This window comes from Helianthus annuus, chromosome 17 (genome assembly GCF_002127325.2).
Source record: "Helianthus annuus cultivar XRQ/B chromosome 17, HanXRQr2.0-SUNRISE, whole genome shotgun sequence".
Taxonomy (NCBI): domain Eukaryota; kingdom Viridiplantae; phylum Streptophyta; class Magnoliopsida; order Asterales; family Asteraceae; genus Helianthus; species Helianthus annuus.
Genome location: NC_035449.2, coordinates 166,112,485 through 166,126,404, shown reverse-complemented (window position 1 = coordinate 166,126,404; position 13,920 = coordinate 166,112,485). Strand labels below are relative to the sequence as shown.

At 40.2% G+C, this 13,920-nt stretch overlaps 1 protein-coding gene across 1 annotated transcript; it reads right to left on the bottom strand.

The window, feature by feature from the left end:
* Positions 1-6,808: 6,808 nt before the first annotated feature.
* LOC110925992 (F-box/FBD/LRR-repeat protein At1g78750) lies at positions 6,809-8,359 on the bottom strand. Its single transcript, XM_022169775.2, has 2 exons — positions 7,337-8,359; positions 6,809-7,239 (listed from the first exon to the last, which is right to left on the bottom strand). The coding sequence occupies exons 1-2, from the start codon at positions 7,583-7,585 to the stop codon at positions 6,940-6,942; spliced, it is 549 nt and encodes a 182-aa protein (XP_022025467.1). The 5' UTR covers positions 7,586-8,359; the 3' UTR covers positions 6,809-6,939.
* Positions 8,360-13,920: the final 5,561 nt, after the last annotated feature.

Below are 13,920 nucleotides of genomic sequence, written 5' to 3'. Positions count from 1 at the left end.
CGAGTTAACAGGACTTAAAATAAAACGAGTTATGACTTCTCGAACCCACGAAGTTAACTAGGAGTGTTTAACCCAGTTAACAAGACGAAATATTATTAGAAATAAGTAGGTTGTAGCCTATTAAATAAATTAACCAAACAAGAGGGGCCAATGTGGGATAACTTAAAAAGTTAATTAATAAAACAAAAAAAATATACATACACAGTGTGTGCGTAGAGATGCATGAACAAATCGACCAGGGGAAGCTCCCATGGAGCTCTAACCCTAATTTCAACAAATGCTCCAAATTGAAGCTCAAATCAAGGCCCAAATCAATGCATGAACACAAATTCGTGATCACCTAGTCATGGGGATCACAAGGTATGTTGAAGTTTGTCATTTTGTGATACTTTAAAATTATGGTGAACAATCATAATCGAAATTATGGAATGAATGATGAATCTATGAACATAGTTGTGATGAAATTCATGTTTAGAAACAAACCCTAGTTGAAAACTTGATGAATTAGTGTTAAAAACTAGGGATTTGATAATTACCCTATTATGTGCTAAGTGGGTTTTATGACAATATGATGAACACTCGGATTAGAGTGTTAAATTGATGAATATTGATGTTATGTTATAAGTTCTAGTTGTAGTTCATGAACACTAGACATAGAGGTTTGATTTTTGATGTAAATCTTGGTAGAAATAACTAGTTGTGAACTAGTTAGTAGATATGTAAAATTATGCACATAAGGTGTTTGTTAAAATGCCTGAATGAGAACTAAAGTGTTGAAATTTAGAGTGAAAACGCGTATTTGAATGATATGGAAGTTATGCGTAATATGAAGTGATAAGGGTTCTAAACATCATGTTGAACTAGACTCAGTTGTGTAAACCATGTGATTGAAAGTGGTTAACTTTTGATAAGTTAATCTAACTAATAATGAAGTCGAATGGTAGTTTCGACATAGAGAATGCGTAAGGTGGAATAATCGTATTAAATTATGATCTAACTAACACCTTGAAAACAATGATGATAGTCTGACGCGCAACAAGTTAGGTAGAAGCTTGGGGGAGGAAGCGGGTCAAACGAGTTAAGAAGGAAAAGAGAGGCATAGTTTGGATGCGAGATAAGATAAGTGAAGCTTACGCACTTTTATTTTATTACCAAATACTTGATTGCGAGTATTGAATCTGAATTATATTGAGTAAACAAAACATGAAGTTCCGGCACGATTTAAATGCGAGTCGGAAAAAGTGAGAAAGATAAGAAACCATGAATTATGGTAAAAAGGGTAAAAACGGTCAAATAGTAATCCGGACATGGACTAATGAATATATAAAGGGATTTTAAAGGACACCATTTGGCATGGGCCATAACGGGTCAAACAAAACGAGAACAATTCTTAAGTAAGATGACTTCAAAAGTAAACCAGGATAGGTTAAAGGGGGTGAAATGGTAATTTAATACCATCTCGAAATGATAATTGGTCATTTCGACTAAACTGGTCAAATGGTGTTGTTAACGCCATTTGTAAATAATATTGGATGATTGCTTGTTGAGTTTTGTGATCACAGGATTTAACACATGGTTAGCATTGCTATCAACTAAATATTAATAGCAAAAAGTACTTAAACGGGTCAATCTTATGACCCGAGCCAGGTACGCATGTTTAGAATTATAGCTAAAAGTGATATTTTGGTCAAATAACAGCGGAAGCCCTTCATCGCGCAAATGAAGGGCTAAAATTGACCAAAAAGCCCCTGAGGGGTAAATAGGGTAAACAACCTTTAAAGAGTTGTTTTGAAATAAGCGTCTTCTTAAATTGAGTCATTGGAATTCGTATAAAAATGGTGATAGGATGTAAACCAATAGAAGCATGATTTTAAGTCTAAAAATGTAAAATACTCGTAACGGGTCAAAACGAGTATATATGCATAACGGGTTAAAACTTCTTAAGGAACCCGTAAAGTTGAATGTTGAAAATTAGTAAACGGTTATGGTATTTTGAAGGAAAATAACAAGTTAGTTTGGTAAAAGTATGAACGGGTCAAAAGAGTAATAATTGATTTCAAGCCGAGAGCTTGAAATCTAAAATTTTATAAATGCAGATGTCTGATTTTAATTCCATGTGATGGAGAATTAAATTGCGGACGCGTAGGAAAAAGAATCGCGTAAAACGGACATCTAGATCAAAAGTTATGAAGCTTTGAAGTTAGAATTTCGACCGAAAATGGAGTTGGGCAAATGCAGCAGCAATTAAGGAACTTGCTGTCAAAAAGGGGGCTAGGTGGGGCGTCTAGCCCCCCTGAATCCCAAAATTGTTTAATTTTGTTTGTTTAACCCACATAACTTGTTTAAACTTGTTATTGAACTATCAAAACTAACTTTTAAGTTGGCTTTGATCATAGGTGAATGTCAAGAGTGCCCGGGTGAAGATCAAGCTCGATGAGGAACCGAACACACGATATTAAAGCTTCCGCATGGCGTTACGTCGTAACTTTTAAACGACGAACTCAATTACATCATGTTGTGCTATTTTTTTAAAACAAAATTGTAAAAGTTTTAGTAAACTCGTATTGTCATACGTATGTGAAATCATATAAACATGTAAAAGTTTTAACTAACCTTAATTATCTAAATTACATGTTTGTTTCGTAAACTATACGAAAACCGTAAAATAATAACAAGGGTGTTACAGTTTCGACCCCTACCATTTCGACCTAAACCGTTTCGAATTGAATCGTTTCGACGCTTCGATCGGTATCATTTCGATCAGTACCGTTTCGAATCGAATCGTTTCGACGCGTATCGTTTCAACGCGTACCGTTTCAACGCGAACCGTCTCAACCCGTACCGTTTCGACCCGAACCGTTTCGAATCGAACTGTTTCGACCAGTACCCTTTCGAATCGAACCGCTTAGACCCGAACCGTTTCGACGCGAACCTTTTCGACCCTAACTGGTGATTGTGGGTGCCGGCACAGCGCCGGAACTAGAACATTAACTCAGGGGTATCCCAATTTTTTTACCGTGCAATCATAAAATATTAAAAAAACAACAATAAATAAATAAAGTAAAAAATTCTTTTCAACCGCACAAACCGTAGCATTGTTCAAAAATTCCGAGCCGATTCGATTGCATAAATCCGTAAATCCGTCTTGAGAAGCTTCAATTTCAAAAAAAAATTAGTTATTTGGGCTAATCTAATGTGCTATTATTTAGTTATTTGGGCTTTATTTGGGTTTGTATTATCATCACCAACTGGGCTTATTATTGATTTGTAAAAAAAAAATTTGAGGGGTGTCCTCGTAGTTGTTTATAGTTGTCCTCATGGTTGTAAAACAAGGTCTCCAAGGCCGAGTACTCCCCGAGTAGTCGCTATAAGATCGGCTACCGAGGCGACTTTCTTCAACTCCGACTAATTACTCGGAATCGATCAAATGCGGTCGACATTGGCCAAAATCGGATCTAGTAGGTTAACTTGGCCCGAGTTTGACTTAAAATAAAATAAAACATAATTTCTATGCCTATCATATTAACGAATGAGTATCAATTTCATGTATTTTGTTGTAAATATTAGTAAATTTTTGCTATTTGAAATATATTTAGTTTCTGAAAACTAATTTCTTTATAATTTGGCATATCCGAGTACTCCCAGTGTGCTCTCCGCCTAGGCCGAGTACTCTCAACTCCCTGATCGACCGACTAGGGAGCGCCTAGCGACTTTTACAACCATGGTTTTCCTTAGTATAAAAAAAATTTACACTACCGGAAAAAAGTTGAGTCGTAGCCCGTGCTACGCCTGGACCTTCTTTACGTCCGCCCCTTGTGCCGGGGCGATGGATTCCAATTCATTTGACAACCAAACATGATCATGCTAAGACAGAGGCATGATTATGTTGGAACTAAGGCATACCCATCTTAAAACTACATTGGTTTTTAGAACCTATGTTAGAACTTCATTGCTTTTTAGAACCTGCAGTGCAAAATATTGATTTTGGGTTTTATTGCATCTTACAACCTGGAGTGTAAAGAACATGATCATGCTAAAATAGAAGCCTGGTCATGTTGGAACAAAAGCATGACCATGTTAAAACATTAAGGGTCTGTTTGGTATGGGGTAATGGAATAGATGAGAGAATGGAATGGACGAGGTAATGGAATGGACAACGGAATGAAATGAATCATTCCATTCCATTGTGATGTTTGGTTACTTATATATGAATAGAATGAATCATTACTTTGTACAATTTGATAAACAAAAAAAAAAAGATGAAGTAAACACAACTGTATTAAAACGACAAAAATATAATTGACTCAATAATAATAATAATAATAATAATAATAATAATAATAATAATAATAATAATAATAATAATTTATTAATGATAAAAAAAATTAATAATAGATTTTTCATATATATTAATATTAGTATAAATATTAATAAATATAAATATAAATACAAATAAAAGTATAATAATAATAATAATAATAATAATAATAACAACAACAACAACAACATGTTTCTTTCCATTCCTTGAAGGAATGGAAAAAAAACACATACATACCAAGGAATGGAAATTGTTATATTTGGAAGGAGTTACATTCCCTTGGAATGCTCCATTCCATTACCAATGATAACCAAACATGTTTATTTTCATTCCATCAGAATAATCCATTCCATTCCACCTTCCATTCCTTCATACCAAACGCTACCTAACATGACAATGTTAAAACTCCATTGCTTTTAGAACCTACAGTGCAAAATATTGATTTTTGGTTTCATTGTGTTTTACAAACAAAGAACATGATCATGCTAAAATAGAAGCATGTTCATGTTGGAACAAAAGCATGACCATGTTAAAACTCCATTGCTTTTTAAAGTCTGCAGTGCAAAATATTGATTTTGTGTTTCATTGCGTTTTACAACCTGTAGTTCAAAGAACATGATCATGCTAAAATAGAAGCATGGTCATGTTGGAACAAAAGCATGACCATGTTAAAACATAAACATGGCCATGTTAAAACTCCATTGCTTTTTAAAATTTGTAGTGTAAAATCTTGATTTTGGGTTTCATTGCGATTTAGAACTAGAGTGTAAAAGAACATCAAAGAACATGATCATGTTAAAAGGGAAGCATGATCATGTTGGAACAAAGACATGACCATGTTAAAACATAAACATGACCATGTTAAAATTCATTGCGTTTTAGAACCTGGATGTTGGAACAGAGGCTTGTCCAAGTTAAAACAGAAACATCACCATGTGAAACCCATTGCGTTTTAGACCTGGAGTGTACGTTTTCAGAATTTGAGTGCAAAGAGGATGATCATGCTAAAACAAAAACATGATTATGTTAGAATAGATGCATGACCATGTTAAAACATAAACACGGCCATATGAAACCCGATTGCGTTTTAGAACCTGGGTTATAGTGTGTTGTTCTATCCATTGCGTTTAACGCATCTGGGTTTTCAATTTTTTTTTTCAAAAGTATAGCAATAGTGTGCTCATTTTAAAGATAAAAAAACGCTCGTTTTTATTGTGCAATTTTTATAAAAAAAAAATATTGTTGTATGAAAAGGTTATTAACGTTTTAAAAACAATGAGGAATTGGAGGAGAGAGAAACTATTGACTTAGATGGACTAGAATACCCTCAAACTAACTCAAGCGACTTTTTTGTTCAATTTCACCTCTTTAATCTTAGCCATTGATTATTTAATAGATTATCAAGATTACTACCTAGCTTTCCTATCCAAATAAACTTTCTAGTATATCCTAACCATAAACTTACATTTACTTTTCATATTTTTTGTTGATGGTTTTAAAATACTTTATTAACTTCAAGAGCACGCATACTTTCTTTTAGTTTTTTAAGATTACAATATCAGCTCTTAATAATTGTTAAATATCATAAAGAACTGAAAAGTTAGAATTATACTTGACTTGTTTACATTTGTTCTTGTAATAAACAAGATAACAATAAACAAATTTTCAAGCTTTGTAATATTTTTAACCTTTAGGGTGAGTTTGGATCACAACTGTAAAAATATGAATTTGTATGATTGATAGATTTTAGAACTAATTTTGATGTGTAACCATGCATCTCTCACCAAGAAAAAAGTATTGATAGTTGATAGAAACTTTGATTTATAACTATGCCTATCTTTTTAAGGTATAACATTCCCTGGGCTCAACAATCAACTCCAAACAATTTGATTTTCATATTATCTTGGTAAAATTCTTTTGTAATATAGCTCGCTTGTTGACCAACTAAAATAAAGTTTTATTTTTTTACTTTTATATGTATATTAATACTTTGATATGTGTTATTTCAAACAGCAATTTGATATTTTTGTTAACTTTTTATAGAGACTTGTATCAATGAGGACAAAGTCCGTCCCGCCAGGTGGGACAAAAGCAAGAAGCTTGGAAAGAATGGAAGGGGAGAAGGGAGTATTACCCACGAGAGCCAAAAGCTTGCGAGTGAGAGGGAAAAGAGGTACACCGTCCCCTCCTTGTGGGAACTTTGATTTGTGGCAACTGTCTGTTTTGTTAAGATAAAACAATTATGTTTTTGGTTAACCTACTTTTCATTTAATAACATGCCGAGTTTGAGTTTGACCTGCTTGACCCGTTTAGTAAAATGGTCCTGCTTGGGTCCTAAAACTAAACGGGTTGACCATCAAACCGTGCAAATTCGAGCGTTTAGTTAAAAAAACATTTCTTTTTGTAAGATTTTCCACTTGGAAGTCGTCCAAAGACCCAACCCAAAACCATGAAACTCAAAAGTAGGATAAAGCTACATAGCCATGTCTGTGACAATTAAATCACCATTGTAAAATTAACATAGATAGTTTATAGTTCTAGAAGAGAAGACCGAGTACACGCACATGGCATAATACATATGTATATCATGTTCATTGCATAAATGTATTATGAGACCAGTTTCATTGAAAGTAAATCTCACAATATCTAGAAGCCCTCGGAAGAAGCTTAAGCAACATTGCGCACGACAGCGTTTCTTTTTCTATGCTCGAGTTTTCCCAAGTGATTGTTACCAACTTCAACATCTCTGCGTTCTGCAACATGTATTTTAGAACCGGTAGATCACATTTCCACAACAGGTGTTTTAGAAACGCTGGATCACATTCCGACCGCTCGCACATTGAGAACTTGATGGTTGTAAGTTTTGTTACCACACAGGCCGGAACCACCTCTGGTTTAACCCAGCTATATTCTTCATGCTTCTGTTTTTAACACAAAGAAGATGGAAAAAAACTCGGTATTATATAAGGATAAACTAAAAAGGTTAAAAAAAAAAGTTAGTAAGAACGATCAGCAGACCTTCATACACCGGTCAACTACTTTTTCAATGCACAAATGTTTCAGCTCAGGACAACTTTCAAGAAATTGAGGGATTAGTCCAGAATGCCAAAAACCCTTCAACTCCAAGCGGTTCATATTCGGAAAGATGGGAAGAGATTCAACTCCAAAAGGTGAAGTGAATGGGATGTCGAAGTCAATAAGGTGAGTTGTATTTACAGCTGATAGAGATTTAACTCCATTTATTCCGTTTATAAGCTCAAACCACATAACATGCCTCAACCAGAGATGACACGTCTTCCACTACAAAAGACGAACACAATACTCCACCGACAAATAAATATTCAAGATTAGGTACGTTTAATATAACTTTGTGAAAACGTGTTGAACATTTGGCCCATGTCAGTTTCAGTCGTTTCAAAGTTGGGATGTTGAATACGTAATCTTTTTCATATGTGCCCCATGTTACTTCCAAAGATAAGTTTTCAAGCATTGGACAACCACCGATGAGTTTAAATGCATTGACAGAAGGATTAGAAATAACAAGGAAGATTGACCGGACACTTAAACTCCCAAACATTCTCACTATCATAGTAACTAGGATATAATCTTAATTTTGTGAGAGTCTTGCAAGTGAACATGCTTGGAGGCAACTGAAGTTGATGAACCTGTAAGTCAAGCTCACTAATCTTTAACCTGACTGCCTCATCAATCCAATTTGAAACACGTGACACTCGAGCACAAATTACAGGAAAGCGTAATCGGAATAATTTGACTTGGGATGGCGTGCAAAACTTTAGAATCCGGTCAACAATTATAGTCAAGCTATGTAGACTATCCATGGTGTGAATTTCTCCAAAGTCGAGATTCATGACAAACATCCAGCTATATCTCCATCTTTTAGATAGAATGCTAGTTCGCACAGCAAATTTCATAGGCATTAGAGAGAGTATGTGTGAAACAATATCTTCAGGCAACCTGCTAATCCTGTCGTCTACATTCTCACCTATGGAACTCATTGTTTAGCTTCTTAACTTGCTTCCTAAAAATAAAAACCCAAAATCATCTGAAAATCCATCTTCATAAACTCTTGAGAAATTCAACACTTTTTTCAAATATGCAATTCACTATTAGTTTCAAAACAAAAAGTGTAAAAATGAAAAAAAAAAAAAAAAAAAAAAAAAAAAGAGAAGTAAAACAGGATTGAAGAGGTATGGTCCCAATTCCCTGCCTACATGGCAGGGACCACACCACTTTTTGTGCACACAAGGCATCCACATCATCTGGGTCTTCTAGAAGCTTCCAGAAGACAACCGGATAAGGCCCGGCTGGCATCAAAGATGCCTCGCCCAACATCAAGGACAATACGTGGCACCATACACAGGAAGCCACATGGGCCTGCGACAATCCAGGGAGCAGGGCTGACATGACCAGTACGAGGTGCCCAACACCGTCGAATGCAGGGACGCAACGTGTACCACTATGCCGTCCCTGACAGAGCAGACCAAGAGGATATTCCCCTTGGTCGGACAGCTGGCGCACACCCACAGCTGGCACAGCTGCTTCCTCCTTCTTCACCCTCCGGCTATAAATAGAACCCTTCATCATTCAGGTTAAGGATCTTGGCTCTCTTTACTCATTCTATACACACACTGTTTATTCATCTCGGAACAGTACTTATTCTCACGCCGGAGCCTGGTTAAGAGGGAAAACCTCCCTTTCCCCTCTTAACGAGACTAACGGTGTTTGCTGTTTTGCAGATCTCGAGCCTTTGATACGAGCAAGAGAAGAGGTTGAACCCCATAAGTGAAACGACCCCCTTTGGTTATCCTTTGTGTTAACCATTGTTTCAACATTGGCGCCATCCGCTTTTTTGCAAGACCACTCTCACCTCTTTTTCTCTTTTAGAAAACACTCGTAAAAATGGCAGACCAGAATCATTCACATCCAGCTGACGGAGAAATCTCTTCTTTTGAACTCGTTTCGGACACGGCACACGTCCAACGCAGTCAAAGGAACGAGACCATCCAGGAAGGCCAGCTGAACAACGAGTTCCCGTCCATTTTTGGAAGTGCGTCCAGGGCTGCTAGCCAGACCACAACTGGACCCATTTTCCAAACACCAACAAGAATTATCACTCAGACCACAAACGGGGCTGCTCTCCAACCTCCAACGGGGATGTTACATCAAACCCCACCGCCGATGCAGACTGTAAGCCATGGGCCAGGCCCTTCGGCACCATCGGAACAAGCACAACTCAACTATTCTGCACTTTTAGGGCTACCCGAAGGAAAAACTCTGGCTTCCTGGTATGCCGAACAGATGGCGTCTATAAACCTTGTCTATACGCAGCTCAGCGCACAACAAGCCTTGCTCCAAGCACAGGCTAACCAATCAGCGTTCGTAACTCCACAACCAAGGTCTCTGAGTACACACACGGCTCAGCAGACAAACGCGTGGAACTTACGACCAGAAAGAGAACCAGTGCAACAGGTCAGAAGACCCAGCATACAAGACACACGCGATACTTATGCTGAAACAGAGAGCAACTTCGTTCAAACTTCCAATCAGCAACGAAGGCCGATCCAAACCCGCTTGGGCGCACGAAACATGAATACAGAATGGGAAGAGGAGGAAGACGACCCAACGTACAAGGCAGAGTCCACAGTGTTTAGCAGACTTCCTCCAGAGCATGAGGCTTACAAACCAACCAAGCGCGCGGGGTACAACCCCAAAGCAGAACACGACTTCACCTTGAGCTATCGTCCTGAGGACATGGCTGAAAATTCAAAATTTATTCCAGAAATCGCATGCGCGGCCATCGACAAAACAAAGTTACCACACAACGTAGGTAAATACAATGGGTTGACGGATCCGGATGATCACCTCCAGGTGTTCAAAGGCGCAGGAGCAACAGGTGGTTGGAACCTACCAACATGGTGTCACTTGTTTGCTCAAACTTTCGTTGGCGCGGCACGCATCTGGTTCGACAATTTACCAGCTGGAAAAATCAAATCATGGGTCGACTTCCGAGAAAAATTCTTAGCACACTTTTCTCAACAGCGAAGACACGCCAGAGACCCAGGTGATTGTCTGAACATATACCGAAAAGACTACGAAAGCGTAGAGGATTTTATTACGAGGTACAACAAAGAATGTCTGGAAATTGGAGACATACCGGAAAAGATGATGCGCGCACACTTCATGCGAGCAGTCAAATGCGACGATCTGGTTAAAAGAATCAAAGGGCGCGACGGAGGACCCAAAGACTGGGAAACCTTCATTGAAGCAGCCAAAACCATTGCGCAGACAGATAGGCAACTGACCGGTGACGATCACCGTCAGCGCGCACACAACCATCACGATCGAAACAACAGAAGGGGTAGAAATCAACCCTGGAGGGCTTCTGGGAACAGAGAAAGAAGCCCCCCACGGGACGACGCACGCCATACGATCAATCAGATAGCCCATCGAAAAGAAGTAAAGCGCGAAAATAGAGAAAAGCAGTGGACTCCACTAACTAAAACACCTTCCGAAGTCTTAGCTACAGAGAACCATCAATTCAAACCACCTTTGCAGATGCGCAACAAAAGGGGTCAACACCCAAATCTCTTTTGTGAATTCCACAAAGACACGGGCCACTTGACCGATGATTGCTTCAGCTTAAAACAAGAAATCGAAAGAGCTCTAAGAGACGGAAAGCTCGGTCACTTGGTCAAAGGAGGAAAGCGCGATTACCGCCAGATACAACGAAGAGATGAAGGTCCAGACAACAAGAAGCTCAGAAAGCTAGAAACCCATATGGTGCAAGGAGGACCACGGCGACCAAGGAAAAACTACAACAAACGCGCGCAGGATGATTCATGGCGCGAGAAGCAGGTAGTATTCCCAGTTGTCAGGGGAGGTCCAAGAGAAAAGCGGCCAATAGTCATTTCCGGGGTGATCGGCCACTACCAAACAGATTACATCTTTATTGATCCCGGAAGCACCGCAGACATCATATATGAACAGTGTTTCAATCAATTCGACCAAGAGGATAAGGCGCGCCTGGAACCAGTTGACTACCCACTAACTGGATTCTGCAATGAGGCCGTCTTTCCCCTAGGACAAATATCTTTCCCAGTACTACTTTCTGATGGGAGAAATTCAAGAACTGAAGAAGTCACATTTATGGTGCTACCGGCACATTCAAGACATGACATCCTTTTAGGACGAGAATCCCAAGGAGATTTCAGCATGATCTGTTCCGCACCACATTCTGCCATAGGCTTTCCAACCGAAACAGGCGTTGCGTTGATATACGCAAGCAAGGAAGTGCTAGCAACAGACGAAATCAGGCCGGCAAAAGCAAGCAAGCCCGCACCGCGCAGAGAGGCAGAAAAATGGGTATTGAACAGTGCATACCCAGAACAAACGGTCACTCTGATACCCGCAATGTCTGACCTAACGCGTGCGGCGCTAAAGAAATTACTGCATGACAACATGGATGTGTTCGCCTGGACACCAGCCGATATGGTTGGCGTTCCACGGCATATAGCGGAACACCGGTTAAACGTCGCAGAGGACGCGAAGCCAGTAGTGCATGCCAAACGACACCTGGGGGACATCAAGCATGATGCAATGAAGGAACAAGTGTTAGAACTGCTAAACGCAGGAATCATCAGGGAAGTCCGGTACCAAACGTGGGTGGCAAGCCCAGTCATGGTGAAGAAACCGAATGGTAGTTGGCGAATGTGCGTCGACTACAAGGATCTGAACAAAGCATGCCCCCGTGACTGCTATGCGTTGCCCGACATAGACGAGAAAATAGATTCTTTGGCAACGTTTCGGTGGAAATGTTTTCTGGATTGCTACAAGGGATACCACCAGGTCCAGATGGCTGTTCAAGACGAGGATAAAACCGCATTCCGCACGCCAACGGGGCTATACTGCTACACCAAGATGCCGTTCGGCTTAAAGAATGCCGGTGCTACGTATCAACGATTGATGAACGAAACATTTAGTGACGCCATCGGTAAATACATCGAGGTATACATGGACGATCTGGTAATCATGAGCAGGGAGGAGAGCGCAATGCTGGTAAATATTCAGAAAACCTTCAACACGCTGCGCAGCGTGAGCATCAAACTGAATCCAGCAAAGTGCTCATTTGGAATGGAGGAAGGAAAGTTTCTGGGATTCATAGTCACCAAAGACGGTTTTAAGGTGAACCCAGAAAAGGTCCAGGCCATAGAGAGGATGCCTTCACCAGCAAGCATCAAAGATATGCAAAAGCTCGCAGGACGATTGGCAGCCCTCAATCGATTCCTAGCAAATCACGCGGCAAAATCCTTCCCATTCATCAAGACCTTACGAAACTGCATGAAGAAAACCCAATTCCAATGGACTCCGGAAGCAGAAAGCGCGTTCCGCGAGATGAAAGACTGTCTCATCAAGCTGCCAACTCTAACCGCACCTAACAAAGGAGAACCTTTGGTTTTGTACCTCTCAGCTTCCGACAGGGCCGTCGGTGCCGTATTGCTGGTTGATCGACAAGGTGTCCAAACACCTGTGTATTATGTGTCCAGAACCCTAACCGACCCAGAAACAAGATACGCAATCATGGAAAAACTTGTCCTTGCACTGATTCACGCGTCGAGAAGGCTACGCCGATATTTCGCCAATCACGTCATCCACGTGTTAACAAATTACAATATTGGGAATATCCTAGCAAGGCCGGAAATATCAGGAAGGTTGGCCAAATGGGCGATAGAGCTAGGGGGACTCAACGTAGTCTTCAGACCACGACCGTCGATAAAAGGCCAAGTTTTGGCTGACTTCATGACGGAAGTCCCCGATGACAAAGACAGAGAGTGCAAGGCGATGGAGAAAGCGGAGAAAAAACAAATCGAAGAACCATGGATGTTGTATACTGACGGTGCGTCCAACGAAGATGGGGCAGGTGCGGGGCTGCGGCTAGTGAGCCCAGACAAAAACGAGTTCACCTACGCCATACGACTGGACTTCAAGAGCACAAATAACGAGGCAGAGTATGAAGCCTTTCTGGCCGGCTTGCGCTTAGCAATCAAAATGGGAGTCCGACATATTGAGGCACATGTGGACTCCATGCTAGTGGCAGGCCAAATCAACGGTCAATACGAAGCCAAGGGCGACATCATGGCACTTTATCTCAACCAGGCAAAGACGTTGCTGCAAACTTTCTACTCTTACAAGGTGCACCACATAAACCGCAGCGAAAACAAGCCAGCAGACGCCTTAAGCAAGCTTGCGTCAACAAGTTTTCAGCACCTAGCCAAAGACGTACGAATAGAAGTTTTAAGCAACCCGTCTGTGCCACTCCGAGAAGTCAGCGTCATCCAAACAGGAACCACGTCATGGATGACACCCATCATCATGTACTTACAGTCCGGGATACTCCCAGAAAATAAAGCCGAGGCGCGGAAAATCCAATATAAATCAGAACATTATCAAATGGCGGATGGGATATTGTACCGAAAGTCATATCTCGGCCCTCTGTTGAGATGTGTTGACGCCGACGACGCAAATTATCTGATCCGGGAAGTACATGAGGGCATCTGCGGCATCCGCGCCGGGCCACGCATGGT